General features: G+C 51.3%; 1 protein-coding gene across 1 annotated transcript; it reads left to right on the top strand.

Annotated features, from left to right (window-relative positions):
• Positions 1-1,630: 1,630 nt before the first annotated feature.
• On the top strand, positions 1,631-24,958 carry LOC120691859 (adenylosuccinate synthetase 2, chloroplastic-like). Its single transcript, XM_039975059.1, has 3 exons — positions 1,631-2,054; positions 3,585-3,755; positions 24,512-24,958. The coding sequence occupies exons 1-3, from the start codon at positions 1,761-1,763 to the stop codon at positions 24,824-24,826; spliced, it is 780 nt and encodes a 259-aa protein (XP_039830993.1). The 5' UTR covers positions 1,631-1,760; the 3' UTR covers positions 24,827-24,958.
• Positions 24,959-24,963: the final 5 nt, after the last annotated feature.

Here is a 24,963-nt window from a genome sequence, read left to right as displayed (position 1 = left end):
AGCGCGTCTTTCTATATCCCGGCTTGTGGGCCGGTCGAGAACCATGAACGAGCACGTCTCTCTGCTTCCGCCTCCCCTGACCCAACCAAGATCGCGGACTCACGCCTGTTGGCTGTTGCCAGTAGACTTGTGCCTTATGTAGGTTCTGCTTTTGTTTGTTACTGTAGATGATAGGTTCTGTTAGAGGCTGGGCGCGTATGGTCGGAGACATGCTCGTTCACGTCGCGACCGTGGCGCGCGGCACGAATGCTGCGTGCGGGATGGCGCACGGGGTAGCGCGATTTGCGGCGCGCGCATGCAGGGGGGCGAGACCAGGCCCTGCCTTTCCTTTCTCCGTTCAGTTGTATTCAAGCTACAACTACAATAATAGGAGAGATATATAGAGAACAGAAAAGCTGCTATTGTTCGCAGCGCAAAAACTCTCGTCTGCCCTCTGTCTGTCTTCTCCGTTCATAAACGCACCGTGGAACGAAGCTCCTCGCCGGCAAACTCCCGGCTGACAACGCCGGAGGACGCCCGGCGGGACCGGGCCGAGGCGGCGTTCGATTTGACCTCTGGTGGTGCACGGCTGCACTACTACAAGCGCTGGCAGGCGCACGGTGCATCGCGGGAAAATGCGCGCGAGGGCCCCGTCCCAGGATAGGCGCTCCGCCGAGAATGTTCGTGGAGTACAGCCACAGGAGGGATAGGCTCGCGACGCTCACGCGGGTGGCGCGGAAGCACCGGGACGGACTCCATCGTGACGGAGTTTGAGGCTGGCAATGGCATGTCCGAGAGGTGGCGTGCCGTAGGTTGGTTCTGGACTTCTGGTCACACTGCCAAAGTCAAATTATGTCCGTGTTCCCTAGTCTTGAGAGGATGCTGAATCAGGCAGCTTAGATTATATTGATAGGATGCAAATAATCAACTGGAAGTTACCCAAAAAAAAACTGGAAGTTAGATTATATATTGCCACTGATACGTTTTTTTTTTTGCGAGGTGCCACTGATGCGTTTGTACAATGCCTGCACAAATTTGTCAAGAGAACACAACACCCGCCACCGTTTGAGGTTACGAGCTGATGATAACCACGCAGCACGTGGAAACCGCCGCGCTGCAGCTGCTTCTGGGTCATCATACGAGCATGTAGGAAGAAAATCCCAATAATCAAATCTTCCCAACTGTTGCCAGGAGAGCAATAGTACCTAAATATATTCATCTCGAATCATCCGACTAACTGAAAACGTGTCACTTCAGTCGTCAAAAAGAAAAAAAATGGAAGGAGGATTGCTACTCTAATTGCTGGACCAAATAAATAAATAAAAGTAATCGAGGGGTTAGGGGCATTTATACGTGATCAATTTGGGCGATGCCAATTATTGACCGAATCAAATTCCAGAATTTCTACTCAGGTTTTGTTTAGTTCGCGGAAATTTTTGTATTTTGGTACTGTAGCACTTTCATTGTTATTGTAATTAATATATAATCATGGACTAATTAGATTTGAAAGATTTGTTTCATTATTTACAATTAAATTGAGCAATTAGTTATTTTTTAATTATATTTAATGCGCCATATATGTGTCAAATATTCGATACGATAGATACTATAAGAAAATTTTTGAGAACTAAACTTGTCCTGAGTTAGTACAAATGATATGAATTTGAAAACCGCCCACTTGCACCTTCCTATAGTCCAACGCATTACAAGAGAGCCCACCGGCCAGCCACTCAGCCGCCGCCGCCTCCCCTTACCTCTTCTCCTCCACCCGCGCCACCGCCATGCCGCTCGCTCCTCTGCCGCTGGACCCCGCCTCCTTCCCCGTCCTCCGCCCCGCCGCCGGAAGCTGCGGCCGCCGCATCCACCCGGGGCCCGCGCCGCGCCTGTGCCGGACTCTGAGGGCGGCTCCCGTGGTGCCCGCCACCGCAGAGGAGCCGACGTCGGCGGCCGCGCGGGGCCGGCTGGAGTCGCTGAGCCAGGTGGCGGGGGTGCTCGGCACGCAGTGGGGCGACGAGGGCAAGGGGAAGCTCGTCGACATCCTCGCGCAGCGCTTCGACGTCGTAGCTCGGTGCCAGGTCTTTCATTCTCTCGCGCGCGCGCCCGGAAGTCGTAATGCTCGTTGCTTTGTTACTGCTCGCCGGTCCGGATGGTGTTTGAGGAAATTGCTCGTGGATATTAAGTTAGTATCAGGTTTCGCGTAGGCATCAGATGAGTTGGTAAATGCTTGAGATGAACTTGCTCACTGTAGGGCGTTTTCATTTTTCGCTTTCACCACTTTCCGTTATCTTGCTCTGCTGTACCTTTTTGTTCTTTGCATTTGGCGCGGTTCTATTTTTTTATTCTTAGAAAACAATGCCACCATCACGATCAAAACGGCCTTGCAATATTTTCGTGGAGGTGGCTAGAATTTATTGAAGGAACTTTGTAATCTCGTCGCGAAAGCTTTGGAGCCTGCGAGATCCCGTGTTTGGTAGTGAGTAGTTACTGCTGAGGATTGCCATGCGACTAATTGTTATAACCATCGAAATCACATTTCAAGATTGTTTAAGCATCAGTGCTTGAGTCGTGCTTTCTTTAGGATAAATCATATCGATCAAGAATGGCTCTGTTAAGGTCTGAAAAGACCTTGTCATCTGGTCCCATCATAACGATTTTCGCAATATTCAATAATGTGCTCAGTTAGGGTAAAATATAGATATGAGGTGCCTTGCATCCTAAAACCTAATTTTATTCAGCTGTACCTTACTGACCTTTTCTGTTCTAATAAAAAAACGGCAACTCGATGTTTCATCAACCTCTTCACTGCTAGAAGTTAGACAGCACTACATCACTATCTATTGGTGTTATGGACGTGAATCATGAACCAAGAGCAGGAAACATGCAGTATTCATATGTTTATTAGGTTGTATAAAACAAAAAGAAAGCTGCTGCAGTTTTTAGTAAAACTTGATTTAAATTCACTATTTCTGTTTGTAACAAGGTCTTGTATATGAGTTGCATTATACTGAATCATTTTTAACATTTCTTTTGGAACTTTCTGTTTCTCAGTCACGTTATATCCAAACCGCAATGAGTATAGCCTTGAAAACACTGCAGTTTCTCAATGCAGCCTTCCTGTTCCTTGTTCTTCAACTAGCAGACAGAAGTTGTGGGTAGTGAAGCATCCATTTAGTTTCTTCGGAAGGCACAGTTTTATGTTTGCTTCCCAATTATCATGTACTCAAAAAATCATTTACTTTTATGGTGTACATCTTTTTTATGGCATTTCCTAGTTCCTTTTGCAATAATAAACATTGAATCCTCTATAGCCATTCACTGTCAAAAGCAACCATTATTAAGAGCACCAGCTACTAACATGTGGAGCTCCTTGTGATTTGACATGCGATTGTATTTCCTTGTGAATAAAATTGGATGAAGAGTCTGCTCAACTTACTATTCATTCTGCTGGTCTGTGTGGTTATTTGAGGTTCAGTTAATTTAAGTTGGTCCTTCCTCTGAAAGAATTGGTGATAGTACCAGTAGTTACTTTTTGCAATAATATGTGTTGTATGCCTGTTTTACCCTTTTAACGTGTAGTTTTTTTTATATTAAAAAATGTTATTTAGGGTGGAGCTAATGCTGGACATACCATATACAATTCTGAAGGGAAGAAGTTTTCACTTCACCTTGTTCCATCTGGCATCCTTAATGAGGATACGCAGTGTGTAATTGGTAATGGAGCAGTTGTTCATCTTCCTGGATTCTTTAAAGAAATTGACGGGCTAGAGTCTAATGGAATTTTGTCGGTACTCTGAAGCAGGGATACCCAATCCTACTGCAGCAAGGCAGAACTCGCATAGTCATCCGCGACTACGCCATAAGGGGCGGAGCTGCCGGGCCCCACGGGTCAGGCTCCTACCTCACCGGGCCACGGGCCCCGGACCCGCTCCCCGCTCTGGGAGGGGTCTGATGACGCCATGTGTCCCTGAGGAGGGGAAGCTCCGAGCCAACAATCGAGGGCTCTGACCCCCTATAGGGGTCCGGGACCTCCTTGCGCCCGACCGGGCCTCCCGCGCACGTAGAACCAACATACTGCCGGGGGGTCCGGAGCCGCCACGTGTCCCGCAGGCGCGGGCGCGAGGCGCGGGTCTTCCGCTGGAAGACTCGCCCACCCACCACATTCAACGCGGGTGGTTGAGGCGTGCTCTGCCGCCACGGCACGCGGGGCAGTCTTTGCCAGGTCTCACTGTAGACCGCGTATTACCGAGGAACACAGTGCAGCCGCCTGCGCCACAACCGCGCAGAGCTCGTCTGCCGCATTAATTGGATACGACGGCACGACACTTTTCCATCATGCCGCCTACGCCGCAAGCTACACAGCCCGTTCAGCTACACTGCAGGCGACGCCGCAAGCTATGCCTGGCGCCGTTTCAACAAGACAGCGCCTGGAGGATTCCCGCGGGCAGGCAAGGAAATCCAGGAATGAGATCTTCTCCGCCTGCAACGCCATAATGTATTAACAGTACGTTATTTTATACTACATTGATTGGGCCCACCTGTCGGGGACCCAGCGGCCATGTACGCGCCTCCCTTGAGATATAATGGGGGAGGCGCTCGCTGCATAGGACAAGCACTCTGGAGCACAAGCTCACCCAGACTCAAGCAATACAGCACACAGTGGACGTTACGCTCCGGCGGCCCGAACCACTCTAAACCAGCACACAGTGGACGTTACGCTCCGGCGGCCCGAACCACTCTAAACCGGCTGTGTTCATCATGTTCTTCCAAGAGATCGAACTAGTCCTAGCTGACCCTCGAGTACTCACCCTCTGAGCTTAGGCGGGTGCATTCCGCCACCCGGCTGTGGTTTGCCACACCACGACATTTGGCGCGCCAGGTAGGGGCATAGCTGGTTTCAGTTCATCTCTTGCTCGTCTTCATGGTTCGGGTGGACGACGTGGAGATGACGGAGGGTGTGGCGTCATCTGCGCCACACGCCTCTCGCCTTCCTGCCCCAGGGGCGACCGTGCCCGTGGAGCAGCCACTGTCGGCGGCGGCGCGCGCTGCACGTCGGCAAGAGTGAGGGCGCCCGTCAAGGGCCCCATCACAAGCTGCGAGCGGTGGAGCGCTGGCGGCGGCTAGGGAGTTGCTTCGCAACTCTCCGGCTGCTGCCGCCTCGCCAGACGCCCTGAGGCAGTGGCGGGACGACGTTGACCGTCTCCTCCATCTGGCTCAGGCCTCCCCCAGTTCTGTAAGGACTGGGCAACGACCTCCGCCTGGCAATGCGGTGGTACCCTACCAGCGGCGCCAGGACGGTGCCTCGGGATCCGTGCGCTCCCCCACAGTGGGGTGCACGAACAGAAGACCTGCGGGCGGAGCTCAACTGCAGGCGCGCGGGTGAGGACGCCCGCATCTCCGTCGAGAGGGCGCGAGAACGCCGCCTCAACATTGAGGGCCACAACCTCAACGCCGACTTGGACGTGGCAGCACCCAAGCCTCCGGTGAACGCCCGGATACAGGGCACCCCGGTGGCTGGGGTGGGCTGCGCTGCTGTGACATCCCAGAGTTTTAAAATGCTAAGCAAGCAATATTAAATATAATATCATGCATAATCAACCAAGAAAATGGAATCGAATACATTTATGTGTGCATGCATGTGTATGTGTATAGATGCATAGGTCAGAAACCGTAAATAATTTTTAAACTAATGTAAGTCTACATATGAAAGCGAATAGGCGTCTCTCTAAAATCATGTTAAATCAAAGTCTTGTTGAAGTCAAAGAGAGAAAATAAAAGTTTGAACATAAAATGTCAGGTCCTTTGAACCATAGTGTTCAAAGATTTAAATTATCTGTCAAATTTAAAACTAATCTGCTTTGAAAATAATTTCTAAAATATAGCTCAAATGAATTTTTGTCCAGAACCAAAGTTGTAGGTTTTCAAAAGACGAACAACTTTCGTGTTCAAAGTTTTTCGAGTTGCTACACAAAAATGGGAGAAAAATGTGATTTCCGAAGCGTATATGATGTTTTCAAATGTACTCAAGTTTTAAATTTTATTTTTCAAACGAAGCTTCAAATGAACTTTTTCCTAAAACGAAAGTTGTAGATCTCGAAATTCTAAGCAAGTTTGGTATTCAAAAGGTTTTCATTTGAGGCCATGTAGAAGGAGAAATCTTGTGTTTTCAAACGGAAGTTTTGAACTTCGCTTTATTTACGATTTTGCCCTCGCTCCATCTCCCTTCTCTGTTCCTGCAGTGACGCCGTTCGCCGTCGAACGCCGTCGCCTCGTCGTCGTCACGCCGGCACCGCCACCGGCCGTCCCACGCGTCGCGCCCCCGGCCAAACCCGTCCTCCGCGCCCCTGGTTTCGACGAAACCCGCCTCCCTGGCACCTCCCACGCGCGACACGCCGTCGAATGTCGTTGTCTCGCCGTCGCCGCTCTCGACGTCCGAGCCATGCATCGCCACGCCTTTGCCCTCGCTGCCATTCCAGTCGTCTCACGAAGCGAACTCCGATTTCTCCTCAGCCTCCTCCTCGCGCTAGAACCAAAACTCAGAGCCGAGCTCCACTTCTCCCTGTTGCTCAGCAACGCAGCCGCCCGCCGTTGCTTGCCGTCGAGCCACCTCCACGCGGAGCCCCCTCCTCCGCTCGTCCTCGCCCCCAACCAAACCCCTAGCGAGCTTCTTCTCAACGTTCTGCAGCTCCTCGGCCCGGCCATCGGCACCCAGACCCTCTGGAACGCCGCCGCCGCACGCCATGGCCACCGCCCCGCGCGAGCTCATCGTGGAACCACCACCCCCGGTCCTCCAATGCCCAAATTGAACACTCCACGGCCGTCTATACCTTCCCTGGATGCTCCCACGCCCGACCCCCTCCACCATCCCTCACCAGAGCGCCGCCTCCATGGCTCAGTTCGCCGCCGGCCGCCCCTCTCCGCGGAGCCGCCTCCTCCAAGTGCCTCCTCGCGACCCAAGACCTTCTAGAGGTAGTCCTCGGTCCCCTCTCGCTTTTACCTAGTGGGGCCCCCACCGCCGGAGCCTCTCCTCGCCGGGAAAAGCCGCGCCCTCCCTCCTCTGTTCTTCACCCGACCAGGGACCTACGCTGAGAAGGAGACAGAATTCCAGGGGCCTAGATGCAAAAGTTCGTTTCCTTTTTCTTTTGTTTTCAAAAACAGCAAACTTGTAAATTCCATATAAAATCGTAGAAAAATCATAAAAATGCAAGCTAAAATGTTTTAGAATCCTTAGATCAAATCATACAACTTTTGTTACAGTCACATGTTCATTTTATGCTTCTATTTTAATCTAGGATAAAGATTAGATTAAATAGCACACAAATGTATCTCCTGTTGTAGTCATGAACTAAGGCTAGTTTTTGGGCAGAGTTCTACACCATAGATTAATAGATTACTGTAAAAATTTGAGAACATTTTGACAAATCTAGCTATAGGTTTCATTAGATCTTGGGTTATGCCTGTGTTAAATAAAATTAAATCCACAGGGTTCTATACTAGTTTTATTGAGCTGAAATTTTTATAACAATGTTACCTTTGTTTCTAGATGCTATAGAAAAATTTTGGGAATTTTTAGTAATGTATAACTAGTTCTTTTGTTTTATTCATGAATAAACTTTGTAAATCAAAAACCCTAGTTTCCTTCATTAGAAAAATCTCATAATTTTACTAGAGCTTGGTTCTGAGTAGATGAACATGCATGCCAATTTTGGGAATCAATAACTTCTTACTTTGTTCTGTAAAAATAGATCTTTATCCCAGCAAAAGTTGTTTAACTTATTATTTATGTTTAATTTGCTTCATGAAAATAGCTGAAAATTTTATTGTAAGTTGATACTTCAGTTTTGTTAGAAGAAATAACTTTTGTATGTTTTGGTATATAATCAAAACCCCACTTTGATTTTATGAACTAAGTTGTGTTAAATAACTACTCTATAAATGACTGCCCAGGAAATATTAATTTAGAAGTATCGTGTCCAAACTCACTTAGGTGGACTACAACTTTATCGTGAAGGAAAAATAATAACATCTACATTGTTGAGCAACTCGGAACTGTGCATTCATACATATGCATTGTCGCATTTCATTTAGGTACGATAGAAGAACCGCGTGAATGACATGATATCGGAGACGAGCCGGAAAACGATGAATGGTGGACACGTCTAGAAGATGGACGGATGGATCCCGATGTGCACGACCGAAGGAAGATGTTCACCGAGCGAGTTTTCTCTAACTAACACTGACCTAGTGTTATTTCCAGGCAAGCCCCGGAGCATGTTCTACTATTTTAAATTTATGCAACTTATTATTGTTCCTATCTATTTGTACATTTAAGTTTACAGGAGTTGACTGGAACCTTAGTTGCATAATCCTAGGTACCGATGTTTGAACACTAGTATGTGTAGGTCGCTAGTTGGCTGTGCTAATGTTCGGTAGAAGTCGAGTGATTTCCTGTCACTCGCGAGATTTATAGGAATTGGATGTTTACTACCTGTTACAACCATAAGGCCTACGGGCGGGACTGTGGTACTTGGGGTGTCCCGTCTGTTTAGTGAAATTTGATAAGGCCGCAGTGTGTGGTAGTGGTAGTTAAGCGTTTGAACGTACTAAACACATGCCGAGAATATGGTAATCGGTAAACTTAAGTACCTGATTGGCCCGGCGAGTGGACTTTTCCGTCACCTTCTTTGAACGTCGTTTCTCATGCGCGCACATGCGGGTGCAGAGTCGTCGTACTCTGTAGTCGAGGACGGTGACCCTGATCCACAACTCGGAAAGAAAGGGGAAATGTTGCACGTGTGACTCTGGGAGTAACCACGTGATGTGTGTTTAGGTCTGCCTTGCAAGGTTAACAAATTCGATTCGAATTGTCCGCCTCTCACGGATAATAGGACTGCTTAACTCTTTTGCCACATAGAGTAAGAAGTGAAAGATGAGGATGGTGAACATAGTTGATTGGATAATAAAAGATAATTGTTTTCACCATGCTTGCTATTGGATAGATGCTCACCTAGAATGGGTAATTGAACTAGAACCTGAAAACTATAACCTGCAATTAAGGATCTACCCTTTACTGCTTTTCGGCAAAACAAACCCCTCAAGCCAAAAGCCTTGCATGTCTAGATAAAGGGCTAAGTATACCCTGAGCCGGGTAAGTCTTGTTGAGTATTAGTATACTCAGCCTTACTTGTGGCTTTGTTTTTCAGGTGGTACATCTGAGGTTGTGACTCATCATGACGTCTGGTTTCGACGCTAGACAATCGTTCGTTTTTCGTCAAACTTGAACTCTGTTGTCTTTTTATAAATTCAAACTTGGTTTGTAATAATAATTCAGTTTTATACTCTGTACTATAAAATTTGTGGAATGTTACATTTTCTGGACTGCTTTGTCGATCCTGTTTCAAGTGGTTTAATCGGGATTTTACCCGACAGTACTGCCGGATTACTCTGTTTTAAGTGCGTGTTAACCCTGATTGCTTTTGTAATGATGGTTAGCGCACTTAAGCCGGATTAGTTTAGGCGGGGCTGCCACAGTTGCGCTGGCGGAGCACCTCTGCGCTGGCGGAGCACCTCCGCGCGGTGGCATGGCCGTCCAAGTTCCGCCCGCACCTGTCGGAGAAGTACGACAGAATCACTAATCCGTCGGAATTCCTGCAGGTGTACGTTACCGCCATCACAACAGCTGGTGGTAATGACGTCGTCATGGCAAGCTACTTTCTTGTAGCCTTGACTGGGCCAGCCCGGACTTGGCTCATGAACCTCACTCCCGGGACGATTCAGTCCTGGGAGGAGCTCTGTGCGAGGTTCACAGCGAACTTCGCCAGTGCATACCAGCAGCATGGTGTGGAGGCTCACCTCCACACCGTGAGGCAGAAACCCGGAGAGACGCTCCGGGCCTTCATCTCGCGCTTCACCAAGGTACGGGGTACCATTCCTCGTATCTCTGACGCATCTATTATCACTGCTTTCCGCCAGGGGGTACGTGATGAGAAGATGCTCGAGAAGCTGGCGACGCACGAGGTGGAAAGCGTTACCACACTTTTCTCCCTGACAGACAAGTGTGCCAGGGCCGTTGAGGGCCGCGCATGGCACTCAGCCCCCCAAGACGGAGACGCCAAAACCGGTGGCTCCGGTGCTACCTCCCAGGGTGGTGGCACCAGCTACTGCGGCAGCGGCTGGGGGATAGAATGCGCATGGCAAACGCCCACGCCCGCAAGGTGGCAACGGAGGTTCATGCCCAGTGCATCCCACCGCTCGCCACAGCGCCGCTGACTGCCGCGAGATCCAGAAACTCGCGAAGTGGGTCAGTGGGCGGCGTGAGCAGTCCTCCAAGGACGGCTCACCCCCTCCTCGCCAGCGGCCTGGCAAGGAGAAAGCCTCCGACAGCGAGGCCGCTGCCGGGGAAAAGGAGCTGGGGTACCAATCCCCTGCTCGGGAGCTGAAGGGCGTGTACCACGACGACAACTCCGACTCCGACAATGACGACCGCCGCAAGAAGCTGTACGTAATGTACGGTGGAAGCTGGGAGCCTGTCTCCCGGCGGGACGTGAAGGCCCTTTGTAACATCCTTGTGTTAATTGTGCTCGCTAATCACGAGTTAACTCGCTAATCGTGGACTTAAGTTCATCGTTAGCACTAATCGCGTTCGCTTAGTAAACATCTACTCAGCCGTTTTCGATCTCGTTTTTATCATCGATCCGAGCTCCAAATCAACTTTCGCCCAAAACGAAAGTTGTAGATTTTGTTTTCCTCTACAACTTTTATTTTGGCCAAATTTCATGTTCCCATATGAAATTTGGAGTTTCAGCTAGTCAATTTCGAGTCAAAATCATTCAAATGAAGAAACAGTGGATCTCCTGTGCTCGACACGGTGTAGCTCGCCGGCCATACCGGCGACTGTGGCCGTCGGCGCCTCCTCCACGCGTCGGCCATCCTCCATTTCTCCTCCCCTTTCTCCGCCCTCGCGCTTGCGCAGAGCTAGGACAAGCTCGAACCGCCGCCGAGCTCTGCGCCGACCAACTCTTGCCACCCCGCCAAGTTTCCTCGCTCCAGAGCCTCCCTCACCTCACCCCGCAACTACGCCGCCCCATCCCGTGCTCGATTTGAGCCGCTCCCCGGCCGAATCGACCTCCAGAGCGTCGGCCGCCATCGCCGTCCGCCGCCGGAGCTTCGCCTCTCCGTCGAGCCCCCTCTCCGGGACATCCTCCTCTCAAAATCGAGCCACGGTGAGCTCGGCCGCGCCCTACTCCTACTCCCCGACCTCCTTCCTCTTTGAATCCGGTACCGCAGCCTCTGGAACGTCGCCGCGCCACCGTGGCTGCGCCACCTCCGCCGCTCGTCGCTGTGGCTGCGCCACCTCCGCCGCTCGCCGCCGCGGAGCGCCTATGCGCGGGCCCGCGCGCCGCTGCCGCGCGCCATGGGGCCGTTCGGCCTCCCCGAGCCCGCACCTCCAAGTCTTGCGGCCCCCTTTGCTCCACCGCGGCCGCACAGCGCTGCAGCCGCGCGCCGCCGCATGCGCCGCCGCATCCCGCCGCCGCACGCGCCGCCGCATCCCGCCGCCGCACGCCGCGGGCAGAGCACGCGTAGCTCAGGGCCGCGCCACCGCGCGCGCCGCCGCCGCCTGGCCTTGCCCTGGCCGGCACGGCCGCACCACCACCGCGCCGCGCCGCCCCGCCCCTGCCTCGGCGCCGCCGTGGGCCGCGCTACGCTAGTGCCGCGCCGGCCGTGGCTCAGGCGAAACAGGGGAGGGGGAAAGGGGAGCGGGGCGGGCTGGGCTCCCTGGCAAGTGGGGCCCGGCTGTTAGCCCCCCCTTTTTTAATGTTTTTCATTTGTTATTTCTTTATTTCGGCTGAAAAGTTCTTAATTGCATAGAAATTCACAGGAAAATCCAAAAATTACATACCCAATTTTGTTAGATTTCTAAAATCAAGGTCTTCAGAAGAATTAGTACCGGTTGTTCTAGGGCTCTGAAAATTATGAAAAATTTGCAGTGGCTTAATTCTTGCATGTGTAGTTCACTGAAAAAGTTTCAGGTGCATGGTCTATGTGCAAGTGTGTGGATTTATTGTTGTTTAATTTCTTTTCTAGGATTAAAATGAATACTTTCTATCGTCGATAAATGTTGGAAAAATTTGGGTGGCATGCTTTACTGCTTTCACGTTAAGCTGATTAATTTTGTTGATAGATCATGTATGCAAGTTAGGTTTTTACTTTTATATTGCCCTGGCTATGCTCTTTTCCTTTTTAATGTTGTTGTTAATTGTTTCATGCATGTGTAACTTCAGCAAAGCTATTTTTTGTTTCACTCCATGCTGCTCTAAGCAAGTTTAGTAGTTGTTGTTTGAAGGAAACACTTCAGGCTAAAATGAGTCGAACTTCTGCATCGTTTTGAAATGCATCGCATCATAAGCACTCATGCATCGCACTGTGTCCTAACGGTTGCATGACATATTTTTATTCGTGTAGACGCCGCGAACGAAGTCGCCTACGAGTTGATCACTGAGCCGGTCCAGGAGCCACAAGCAGAAGAGCAGCAGGAGGTCGCCGTTGAGCCCGCTCCAGAAGATCTCGTTAACCCCGCTGACCTGCAAGGCAAGCCCCGGAGCATAACCTCTATTTTCAGTATTCAACATTATTATTTAAGTATTTGTGCATTTATATTCTAGGAGTTGTATGGAACCATAGTATGCATGTTTTCCCTAGGTACCGTGGGTCTATACTAGTATACAGGTGTCGATAGAAATGCTCTGCTAAGTAGGATTTCGGTAGAAGTCGAGTGATTACTGTCACTCGCGAGTTTTAGGATCTTGATTCCTTAGCTATGGCTTTGAAATGCGCTGATGAGTAAAAAGAATTGGAGACCGGGCGGGAATGAGTTGGAGTATTGCTGTGGAATAGATGTGAAAATGAACTCCCGCCTGTGTCGATTGAGGACCGTACCGTTGTTGGCCCTGATGACCGAGTTTGAACAGTACTAACCACATGCCGGAAGTAGGAGGTAGTCGAAACTGGTAAGCTAATTACCTGAATTGCAACGATACTTTGAATCGTGACCTGCTATTCTGGGAGTGGGATGATGGTGGGTGTTGGATTTTATGTCGCCTCCGGGTTCTCTGGGAGTTCGCCGTGAGGGACCCTTCACCCGGGTTTTGGCAGGCGTGATTCAGACGTCGGGGTGATGATGGGAACAGTTGACGTGTGTGGCCCGACGGGGTTTTCACGTGTCGTGTGAGTTAGGTCCACCTTGCAAGGTTAAATCGGATCGATTCGCCGTCTCTCTCGGTTAAGAGAACCTTGGTCACTGCGTCACATCGTAGTAAGAAGTGGAATAAGCTTTGAAAGGTGAAGTCGGAATGTTGTATCTGTTGTTTTGAAGATTTAATCTGATCCACCATGTGTGCTCTAGATGTTTAGGCAAATTTAGTTGATACTCGCTGTACTAAATGGAGCTAAAATATTGAAAGTAAGGATTCACTTCTAGCAGCCTTTCAGCAAAAGAACTCCAGAGCCAAAAAGCTTTGCATGTCTAGGTAATGGGCTAAGTATACCCAAAGTCGGGTAAGCCTTGCTGAGTATTAGTATACTCAGGGTTGTTGTTGTAACCCTTCTAAGCAGGTTGCGTTCCCGCTGACTTCGAGGAGGTATGTGCGTCCTGGATTGGACAGCCGCTTCCTCCTGGGTGGACCGTCGAGTGGGCCCCGTCTTCTCTGTGAAGATCGGGCAGGTTGGCATCACATCGGTGGGCAGGATGTGGAGCTCGCCTTGTATCAGCGTCGTGGTTATCGTATTGTATTTCGAACTCAGTTTTTAACCTTCCGCTGTGTTTTTTTGAACTCTGTCGTTTGTATTCGAACCTTTTTATGTAAAACCTGTGTTGTAAATTAATTTGAAGTTTTCTGTATGCTGGTATCACCTGTACTCGTCTTCGTACGGGTCTACTAGTGCAATTGTGATTCTGGAGTACAGTAGTTTATTCGGGATTTACCCGACAGCCTGTCAGATTACACCGTTTTAAGTGCACAGTAACTTGATTAAGTATTAAGATGATGGTTAGTGCATTTAAGCCGGTTTAATTTGGGCGGTGCTGCTACAGCTGGCATCAGAGCTCTAAATTGCACTGGGGTGATTACTGGTGTGCTTAATTACGTTAAGTAACTCTTACCTTGCAACGATTTCGGGTTTTTCGAAAAGTTGACGCTAGATGCGCTAAGGAATAGGATAGATAGTTCATATGCCCTAATTATGTTACATAAGTTAGGTGGCATCTAAGTATCTATTTTATTCCAGCACTTCCAGCTTTTACTTTTTGTTAAACCTTATTTCGGTAACGACGCACCTACGCTAAGGTAAGCAAGGTAAGCATTCTTGGTAGTCTTTTAGAATAGCCCACGTGTTTCATACGTGCGCGGGTCCCGTATGATGAGCATACGAGGAGGTGATAAGGCTCAATTCAAACGAGCCTGTCGCTATCTGCCGCCTGATATGGAGTGCGGATTTCATACCGTGTGATTGTGATCACGGTCATTTCGTAAGGCAATGTTACGAGATGTAAACCTGTCATGCGGTTGGCCATGACCGTGACCCTTGGGACACGTCTACCCTTGGATGTCCCGTAAGGCGAGTGTACGGGAAGTGAATACGTTGTTATGATGTATGCAGCGCTGCCCATTCAGCGTCGAACGTCTGGGTGCCATCTCTATAGTAGATGGTAATGTATGTGTGAATATGTGGGAAACTGCATATGCGTTACCCGTGTGGCGTAGGACACATGGGGGCCATTCATGAGTGCTGGCACGAAAGGTCCAGAAGTGGTTATATATCTGTCTCTGTGTTCTTCTGCAGGAAACTAACCATGTAAGCGCGTTATAAAATCCTTGATCGTAGGAACGACTAGTTTATATATAGGGAGAGTACGTAAATGTGCCACCGATTGTCCTCGTATACCATATTTTGGTACTTATTTGGGTGAGAAACGCTAGAACGTGCATGCATCTTGCATAACCAAGTTTGTTGATCGTTTTGTTGCTTACGGTTGCGCTCATTAAAAAAATTATTTGGACCGCTATGTTTTTACTATGCGTTCTTCAAAAAATTATTTATGTTGCGTTGCTCGGTTTAATTTGTTACTTTTAAAAACTGTGACTTACGTTAGCGCTATGTGTTCTTACAGATGGCTAGCTTCACGCACGTGATCGTGGACGCTGAGGGTTGGGTGCACTCCAATGCCCTCCACACCGGCCACTTTCCTCGTCTGCTGTGGCAGATGCTCAGGGCGTTTGACTACACTGAGCCCCCACAGTACTCAGGACACGAGTCTAGCTTGCTGGGCACCGAGCGCTTTCAGATGATTGTGAAGATCCCTGCGTACCCCGCTCGCTTGGAATGGGACTCGTGGCAGCTCACTGTCTATGGTAGGAAGCTGGCAGACTCCTGGGAGATTGCAGCTAGGAAGGCCATTGAGGAGTTCTCAGAGAAACATAATGCAGAGGTGATAGATACTCCTTACAGTGTGTTTCCTCTGAAGGATGAGACTACTCAGGCCTACGCAGATCGGGTGAATCACAACATGAACTACATGATGCCCGACTACAACGTCAGGACAGCCCTCTCGTTCAGCTACTCCTCAGCTTTGAGCAACATGTATGAGCAGCTTCGCGAGGAAAATGCGATATGCAGGAGTAAGGCTCGAGAGGCTCACCTCCATGAGCAGCACATGATTGGTACCCAGGACAAGATCAAGACCCTGAAGGCCAAGTCCAGAGCTAGAAAGATAAGGATTCAGGAGTTGTAGGAGGAGCTGGAGAACAGGACTCAGATGGTGCAGCACCTGGAAGGGCAGCTTCAGCAGGCCCAGGAGTGGATTGAGGACGCCCAGGCTCAGGTGCAGGCAGCAGCAGACATGGAGGCTGAGGCAGCCGAGGAGGAGCCAGAAGAAGAGGAAGAAGAAGAAGAGGACCCTGAGGAGATCGAGGGAGTGTCTGGAGTCGAGTCGGGACCTGGGACCCCGTGAGGACGTAGCTGGATCGCGTCGATTCTCCCCTTGCAGTGTAGTCTAACTGTAGGATAGTTGGGTAGGATGACTAACATAGTGCTCTAGGCTAACCTTGGGTTGAGAATTCTTTTGTAGCTCAGTAGTTCGAGTCATGTAAGATAACCCCTCGCTAGTGTGGTGTGTAGCCGGGTCATGTAAGACCCCTCTTTTCGTAGTGGTGTGTGGTCGGGTCGTTTGTGAACCCTTCTCTAATGTTAGTTGGTTTGCCACGAACACAAAAGGGATACGATTCTATTTGGGTTGTGGTCGATAGACTAACCAAGTCAGCACATTTTATTCCAGTCAGTACTCATTATTCCACAAAAAGATATGCTGAGTTATATGTTGAGCGTATTTTATGCCTGCATGGTATACCCAAGACTATCATCTCTGATCGTGGAAGCCAATTCACTGCTCGCTTTTGGGAACAATTGCATAATTGCTTAGGAACTCGTGTGATTCGCAGCTCTGCTTATCACCCTCAGATAGACGGCCAAACCGAGAGGATAAATCAAGTTTTGGAGGATATGCTCCGTGCTTGTGTCTTAGCCTATCCACAGAAATGGGATCAATGTTTGCCATTAGCTGAATTTTCTTATAACAATAGTTATCAAGAAAGCATCAAAATGGCACCGTTTGAAGCATTATACGGTCGTCGATGCCGTACACCTCTCAATTGGTCTGAAACCGGGGAAAGAACTATTTTTGGACCCGACATGGTTCAAGAGGCCGAAGAACAAGTTCGTCTTATCCAAGCCAACTTAAAGGTTGCACAGTCTCGGCAGAAGAGCTATGCGGATAAAAGAAGAGATCCACTCGTTTTCAAGGTCGGTGACCATGTCTATTTAAAAGTATCACCTTGGGAAGGCGTGCAACGATTCGGAATAAAAGGGAAGTTAGCTCCCCGCTACATCGGTCCATATCCAATTGTGGAACGATGCGGTCCTGTGGCTTACCGCTTGAATCTTCCAGTGAATCTTTCTGCAGTTCATAACATCTTCCATGTATCACAACTCAAAAAGTGCCTTAGAATTCCGACTGAAGTTGTGGAAAGTGACTCGATTCAATTAGAGTCCGATCTCACTTATCCTGAGCACCCTATCAAGATTATTGATCGCAAGGATCGAGTTACTCGTCGCACCACCAACCGATTCTACAAAGTTCAATGGAGCTCGCCTTGTATCAGCGTCATGGTTATCGTATTGTATTTCGAACTCAGTTTTTAACCTTCCGCTGTATTTTTTGGAACTCTGTCGTTTGTATTCGAACATTTTATGTAAAACCTGTGTTGTAAATTAATTTGAAGTTTTCTGTATGCTGGTATCACCTGTGCTCGTCTTCGTACGGGTCTACTAGTGCAATTGTGATCCTGGAGTACAGTAGTTTAATCGGGATTTACCCGACAGCCTATCAGATTACACCGTTTTAAGTGCATAGTAACTTGATTAAGTATTAAGATAATGGTTAGTGCATTTAAGCCGGTTTAATTTGGGCAGTGCTGCTACACCCTTCTTCGAGAGGTCCTCTCGGTGAAGCCGGGAGTCCCGAAGGCGGCGCCGCACCACAGGTGGATGAACACCACCATCTCTTTCCGGCCGTCCGACTACCCGAAGAACACGGCTGGGGCTGGTGTACTATCTCTGGTCACCGCCCATGTCATATCTAACGTCAGGCTCTATCACGTGCTTATAGACGGTGGGGCTGGCCTCAACATCATCAGCTATGCAGCGTTCAAACAGCTGCAGATCCCGGAGTCCAAGCTGACTCCCTCTCGCCCATTCTCCGGAGTGGGCCCACATCCGGTGTTCCCTCTGGGGAGCATCACCTTGCCGGTCATGTTCGGGACCGAGGAGAACTTCCGCACAGAGAGTGTCCAGTTCGATGTTGCGGAGGTGAACCTCCCGTTCAATGCCATCATTAGCCGGCCGGTTCTCTACCGCTTCATGGCCATTGCCCATTACGGGTATTTGGTCCTGAAGATGCCTTCCCCTGCCGGTGTCCTCACCATGCGGGGTGACCGCACCGCTGCTGTCACTGCAGTTGAGAGATTGCATGCTCTGGCGGCAGAGGCTGCACGTTCCGAGGAGGACCCATCCACCTCGCAACCCAGGGCGCCTGCAAAGGCACCTAAGGTTCAGCCGTCTGATCCGGACAATGTTCCCATGAAGACGGTGCAGATCGGAGCGGACTCCTCCCGGACCACCCGTATCACGGGAAACCTGGAGGAGAAATAGGAAGACGCGCTCATCACTTTCCTCCGGGAAAATGTCGACGTGTTCGCCTGGGAACCGTCACAGATGCCCGGGATCCCCAGGGAAGTGATTGAGCACAAACTGAGGATCTACCCCGACGCCACGCCGGTGCGCTAGAAGCCTCGGAAGCAGTCCGTGGAGTGGCAGAACTTCATCAGTGAAGAAGTCCGCAAGCTGTTACATGCTGGCTTCATCGAGGAGGTCCACCACCCCAAGTGGTTGGCCAACCCGGTCGTCGTCCCAAAGGCCAACGGGAAGCTTTCGGATGTGCATCGACTACACCAGCCTCAATAAGGCATGTCCTAGAGACCCCTATCCTCTTCCACGTATCGATCAGATCGTGGACTCCACCTCCGGGTGCGACCTTTTGTCTTTCCTAGATGCATACTCTGGTTTCCACCAGATTCAGATGTCTAGAGAGGATAGGAAGCATACTGCTTTTGTAACAGTAGATGGGCTTTATTGCTATATTGTCATGCCATATGGTCTGAGGAATACCTTACCCACGTTTGTACGAGCTATGAACAAAACCTTCTGTAATCTAATTAGAGATATTGTTGAGATGTATGTTGATGATAGCGTGGTCAAGACTAAGGTAGGGTCAACACTAGTTGAAGACCTGTCCCTCGTCTTTGACCGACTGCGCACCATGCGCACGAAACTAAATCCCGAGAAGTGCATCTTCGGCGTCTCGGTAGGGAAGCTGCTGGGTTTCCTGGTCTCACATCGAGGCATCGAGACAAACCCAGCCAAGATCAAGGCGATCGAGGCGATGAGGCCTCCTGGCTGCATCAAGGACGTCCAGAAGCTTACTGGATCTCTCACCGCTCTTAGCCGCTTCATATCGAGGCTGGCTGAGAGGGCCCTCCCCTTCTTCAAGCTATTAAGGAGGTCCGGTCCATTCTCTTGGACCGAAGAGGCTGAACAAGCATTCCAGGAACTGAAGCAGCACCTCACCTCACTGCTAGTGTTGGTGGCTCCAGAGCCAGGTGAGACATTGTTTCTGTATCTTGCTGCGTCTGCAGAGGCAACCAGCATGGTGTTGGTCGCCGAGAGGACGGAGCATGCTCGCCAGCGGGACACCAGGGTCTCCCCGGCCAAGGATGCTGAGCCGGACCCCGGATATGGGGGCCCGGCGGCCACTCTTCTGTCTGAAGGTTCGGACCCCGGACAAGGGGGTCCGGAGGAGCCTCGTTCCTGTGGGAACCCAGAACCGTTGGGGGCCCAAGGACCTGACGTGGTGGATAAAGGCGAACCGGACCCGGTCGCCAGGGTCCGGACCGTCCAGAAGCCGGTCTACTACGTAAGTGAAGTCCTCCACGAGGCGAAGGCCAGGTATCTTGAGACGCATAAGCTTATCTATGCCTTACTTATTGTGTCCAGGAAACTGCGCCACTACTTTCAGGCACACCGAGTTGTCGTAGTGACCTCTTACCAGCTAAGAGCGATCCTGCACAACTCCAACGCCACCGGCAACATCGCCAAGTGGGCAGCAGAGTTGGCTGAGTTCCAACTAGACTTCCAGCCTCGCCATGCAGTCAAGAGCCAAATCCTAGCTGATTTCATAGCGGAATGGACTCCTTCCCCAAGCAATTCTGGGGGTCCGGACTTCAACGCCGGACCCCCAGAGCCGGAAATAAGGACACCAGTCTTCACCGAGCCCCACTGGACACTCTTCTTCGATGGGTCCGTCCGCAAGAAGTGGGCTGGAGCTGGTGTGGTCCTCATCGACCCAAATGGAGATCAGCTGAAGTACATGGTGTACCTTGAGTTCAAGGCCACCAACAACATGGTGGAGTACGAAGCTCTGATCTTTGGCCTGACACAAGCCCTGTCTCTAGGGGTCCGGCAGCTTCTGGTGAAGGGGGACTCTCAGCTAATCATCAAGCAGGTCCGAGGGGATTGCAGCTGCAACAATCCCCAGCTCGCGGCATATCTCATCCACGTGAGGAAGCTCGAGAAAGACTTCGACGCCTTGGAACTGCAACATGTTCCCCGCGAACTCAACTCAGCAGCAGATGATCTCTCTGCGAGAGCATCTACTTGGGCATTCATGCCCGAGGGCGTCTTCGAAAGACGGTTGCTGAGACCTACCACCCAGCCTGCCGAGCTGGGTGAAGGGGATCAAGCTAGCACCTCGAAGCTAGCGGTCCCGGCGGCATTCCACCTGTGGTGCCCGCCCTGGGTTGTGAGCTCTGTCGAGAATCCTGGAGACCTCATAGAGCCACTCCCACCTGCTCAGGGAAGTCTCGATGCATGGATCTCCGAGATCCGGGGCTACCTGAAAGACAACATCCTCCCTGATGACGATGTGTCCGCTGAGCGCATAGTGCGATTGGCTAAACGCTACGCGGTCGTAGAGGGGGATCTCTACCGCCGTGGCGCCAATGGTATCCTCATGCGGTGCATTTCCCAGGGAGAGGGCCGCGAGTTGCTCGCGGAGATCCATGGAGGCGAGTGTGGAAGTCATTCCTCATCTCGCACGCTTGTTGGTAAGGCCTTTCGGCATGGCTTCTACTGGCCAACAGCACTCCAGGATGCGGCTGAGCTGGTAAAGTCCTGCAAAGCATGCCAGTTCCATGCAAAACAAATACACACAATGGCTCAAGCTCTACAAATGATCCCGCCCTCATGGCCATTCGCCGTATGGGGAGTGGATATCCTAGGGCCGTTTCCCCGGGCCGTCGGCGGGTACCGGTTCCTCTACGTCGCCATCGACAAGTTCACAAAGTTGCCGGAGGTTACCCCTGTGGTGAATATCACTAAGAAATCAGCAGTCGCATTCCTCAAGTCCATTGTGTGCAGATTTGGCGTCCCAAACCGCATTATCGCGGACATCGGGACCCAATTCAAAAGCAGACTCTTACAAGAGTACTGCGAGGACATCGGCATCCAGCTATGCTTTGCGTCCGTGGCACACCCCCGTAGCAATGGACAGGTCGAGAGAGCGAATGCAGATATCCTCAGGGGACTCAAGACCCGCACCTACAACTGCTTGAAGAAGCATGGTGCCAAATGGGTTGACGAGCTTCCGTGTGTGTTATGGGGCAACCGGACCACACCCAGCCGAGCCACCGGGGAGACTCCATTCTTCCTGGTCTACGGGGCTGAAGCATGCCTTCCCCTGGAAATTCACCTAGGCTCACCACGGGTCCAGGCTTTTGACGAATCCATGCAGGAACAGCTGCGGTGTGACGATGTGGACTTCGTTGACGAACGAAGGTGGCGAGTAGCAATCCGAAATGCACGCTACAACCAGGCGCTCAGGCGCTATCATCAACGGTTCGTGCATAGTAGGGAGCTCTGGGCTGGCGACCTCGTCTTGAGGCGGATCCTGAACCGAGCAGGGCTCCACAAACTCTCCCCCAGCTGGGAGGGGCCCTTCAAGGTTACAGAAGTATGACGGCCGGGATGCGTTCGCCTTGCCACAGAAGATGGGGTGCCACTGCCCAACCCATGGAATATAGAGCATCTGCGTAAGTTTTACACTTAGGCAGAGCATGGAAGTGAATTTTTCCTTTGTAATAAGATAGAATCAGCGTGCGGCCCAGAGCGGTTGGGGTCCGCTCTCATAAACCCGGCCTCTGGCATCCATCGCACCGTCGGCTAGCATTAACGCGCGGCCAGAGCGGTAGGGGTCCGCCCTCGTAAACCCGGCCTCTGGCATCCATCGCGCAAGCCATGTATATCAAGTTGCAAAGAAAAGATTTTCCCCGGTTCTGTCTTTGTGTCAAAATTTTATCTCGCATTTCGATTCTCGAGTTTTTTCCTTCTAACCCCCGCGCGGACTTCCAGTCTGGTCGTTACAGCTAAGATCTGTATTGAGTTGCTGGACTGCTGTCCAGGTCCGGACCCTCTTGCTGCTGGGAGAGGGGTTCGGACCCCTAGGGACCTGCTCTGGAGAGGGGGTGCTTGTTTCCTGGGGTGGTCCGGAGTCCTGTGTAGCCGCTTAGCCGGTTCCGTACCCAAAGCCTACACACTCCACCACCCTGTCACGAGTGCTCTAGTACCCGGAGCTGGGTAATTAGGGGTCCGAACCTCGTTTTAGCCCAAGGGTTGGCTTCCTAAGTCCGGCATGCCATGTCCAGCTCCATATCCCAAAGGATCGAGTACGATAGAATGACCTCACCCACTGCTAGGAGAGGTCTGGAGCGTCGGGACTAGGTCCGGTAAAGTCGTGTTGTTTCCTGGAGTGGTCCGGAGTCCTGTGTAGCGCCTTAGCCTGGTTCCGCACCCTAAGCCTACACACTCCACCACTCTGTAACAAGCATCGTACTGCCTGGACTTGCGCATCCGGAGCTCCGGACCTCGCACTAGCCTGGGGACCGGTCAGGAATAAGTCCCGCAGGCCTGCTACTAAGCTGTGACTTTGAAGTGATATGCAGGTTAAGTCTTGACTGGTGGTAGCTAGCCTCAAACCATTGAGCCTACCTACCAGGGGGTCCCGGCATCCGCTTTTAAGGTTTCATGCAGATCGAGGTCCAGTCTCGGTGGTAGACAGACTCAAAACAACTGAGCCTGTCTCCCACGGGGGGCGGAGCATTCGCTTTAAGCCAGACATCACTGATCGATTTTGCATGCGTCAAACAGCTAAGTTACTACCATATAAGTGAGTTTGATTCTCCTCTCTGTAGTTCCTTCTGCTACACAGGGAATAAGACGCTCGTTCGACTTGCAGTCTATACTACACCTATGCCCAAGGACGCTTGCTCAACCTCATATGGGGGTCCGGAATGTCTTCTTCGGCTCGGGTGGCGGATAGGTCCAAACAACTGAACCTATCTGCCAGGGGGCCAGGGCGCCGGGGTGTTGTGTACCGCAAACCAGAACAATTGACACACAGCTAAGTTGAAATTTTCTTCTATTAAGTTTCAACAAGTACAATGTTTTGTTACATAACACAAAAAATAAAACAAAAGTACAATGTCCAGCTCAGGAGTCTGCAGGCTCCCGCTTGAAGTAGGCGGCGACGAAGTCAACGACGTCCCGCACGCTTTCCCGGGCGGCGGCCTCTCTCTCCGCCACTGGACCATCGACCACGGGGGCTAGCGAGATGGTCGGATCGTGGCTCCGGAGGCAGGTCAGAATGTGCTCCGCCACCATCCGGATCAGCTCGCGGCCCTCGGCTTCAAGCTGGCCAGCAAGGACCGGCTCTAGACGCCGGAGCCTATCCGAAGCGGAGTTCAGCACTGGGAGCGCGTCAGCAATCGAAGCTGGCGGCTCCGCCACTTGGATTGAGCTCATTCCAAGTGGCACCAGCGCTAAGCTCGCTTCGCTCGCCCAGTCGACGATCCGCTGGGCCCCCTAGCGCTGGTCCTCCTACAGCTTTCGGACCGCCTCCTGCACCGCCTCCTGCACCCAGGTGTCCAGGGCTGCCTTGGCCGCCTCCACCTCGCGGGCCCTCTTTCTCTTTCTGGATACGCTTCATCGCCCTATAGACTCTCTGACCGAGGGGGTCTTCACCTGTCCCATCGGCGAGGCGCCCGTTGAGGCGGTGTAGGTTGCGGCGTAGAGTGTTGGGTCTACCGCGTAGGCGTTATGATATTCCGTCGCCGAGCTGTCGTGTCTAATTGGCGTTGCAGACTGACGCGCGTGGCGTGGGTGGCGCCAGCGGCTGCACTGTGCGCCTTGGTAACGCGCGATCAACAGTACAGCCTGGCAAAAGTCACCTCGGGCTATGCTGTGGCAGAGCGCACTTAACATCTCCCGCATTGAATGCGGTAGGTGGGCTAGTCTTCCCGGGGAAGCTTCGCGGCTGTACGCGTGCCTGCGCCTGCGGGCACGTGGCGGCTCCGGACCCCCTCAGTGGGGTGTCTGTTCCCTCCCCGCTGAGGGGTCCGGATAGTATATGGGGGTCCGGGATCCCGTGGAAGGTCCGGGGCCCCCGGCTGTTTTGGCTGAGCGCTCCCTTCTCCGGGACACGCGGCGTCACCGGACCCTTCCCTAGCAAGGAATGGGTCTGGGGCTGCTGACCGGGTGAGAAGGGCTTCGGACCGCGGGGGTCCGGCTGCTCAAGCCGTCAGCCCGTAGTCACAGATAACTACGAGGCTCTTGCCTAGACACGGCAATCACCTCTGGAACACGTGGTGACACCGGACCCATCCCAGAGCGGGAAGCGGGTCCGGGACCGTTGGTCCGGTGAGGTGGAGTCGGACCCCAGGGGTCCGGCTGCTCAGCTCCTTAGGGCGTAGTTACGGATAACTACACAAGTCTTGACGCAGCAAGAGGGGGTACCCTAGTCCAGAGGTACCGACAAATTTCTTGCAACGGAAGACTTTTGGTATCGGATCGTGCTCATCTTTTATTTGATCTACATCAAGTTGTTGATGGACTTAGAGAGGCAGAGCTTGGGAATTCCCTTATAGGGACAATAAAGAGAGGAATTGGACCATGCTATTCAAACAAAGTTATTAGGAATGGGCTCCGAGTTTGTGATTTGCGACATATGGATACCTTTGGTGCAAAACTCAACACCCTACTAAGAGATGCAGCTCCGGTGCTACAGTACCCTAGCTACAGTACCGACATTAGTCCCGGCCCAACTCGTCTACAGTACCCGAGCTACCGTTAACAAGGCTGGGATGTCGCAATATGATAATAAGATTATGAAAGAGGAGGTTGAGAAATATAAAATGTTTGCTGAACGATTGGAACCATTTATCACTGATACTGTGCACTTTATGAATGAGTCAATCTTGCAAAAGAAGA

The sequence above is a fragment of the Panicum virgatum genome, chromosome 9N (assembly GCF_016808335.1).
Source record: "Panicum virgatum strain AP13 chromosome 9N, P.virgatum_v5, whole genome shotgun sequence".
NCBI classification, from domain to species: domain Eukaryota; kingdom Viridiplantae; phylum Streptophyta; class Magnoliopsida; order Poales; family Poaceae; genus Panicum; species Panicum virgatum.
This window is presented reverse-complemented; position numbering and strand designations above follow the sequence as displayed.

What these genes read in the sequence shown, in the direction of transcription:
- LOC120691859 (XM_039975059.1), top strand. Translation starts at nt 1,761, where the DNA reads ATGCCGCTCGCTCCTCTGCCGCTGGACCCCGCCTCCTTCCCCGTCCTC. An exon ending in ACGTCGTAGCTCGGTGCCAG is followed by an intron (nt 2,055 to 3,584) that starts GTCTTTCATTCT and finishes AATGTTATTTAG; the next exon opens with GGTGGAGCTAATGCTGGACA. An exon ending in ACGGGCTAGAGTCTAATGGA is followed by an intron (nt 3,756 to 24,511) that starts ATTTTGTCGGTA and finishes AGGTACCGACAA; the next exon opens with ATTTCTTGCAACGGAAGACT.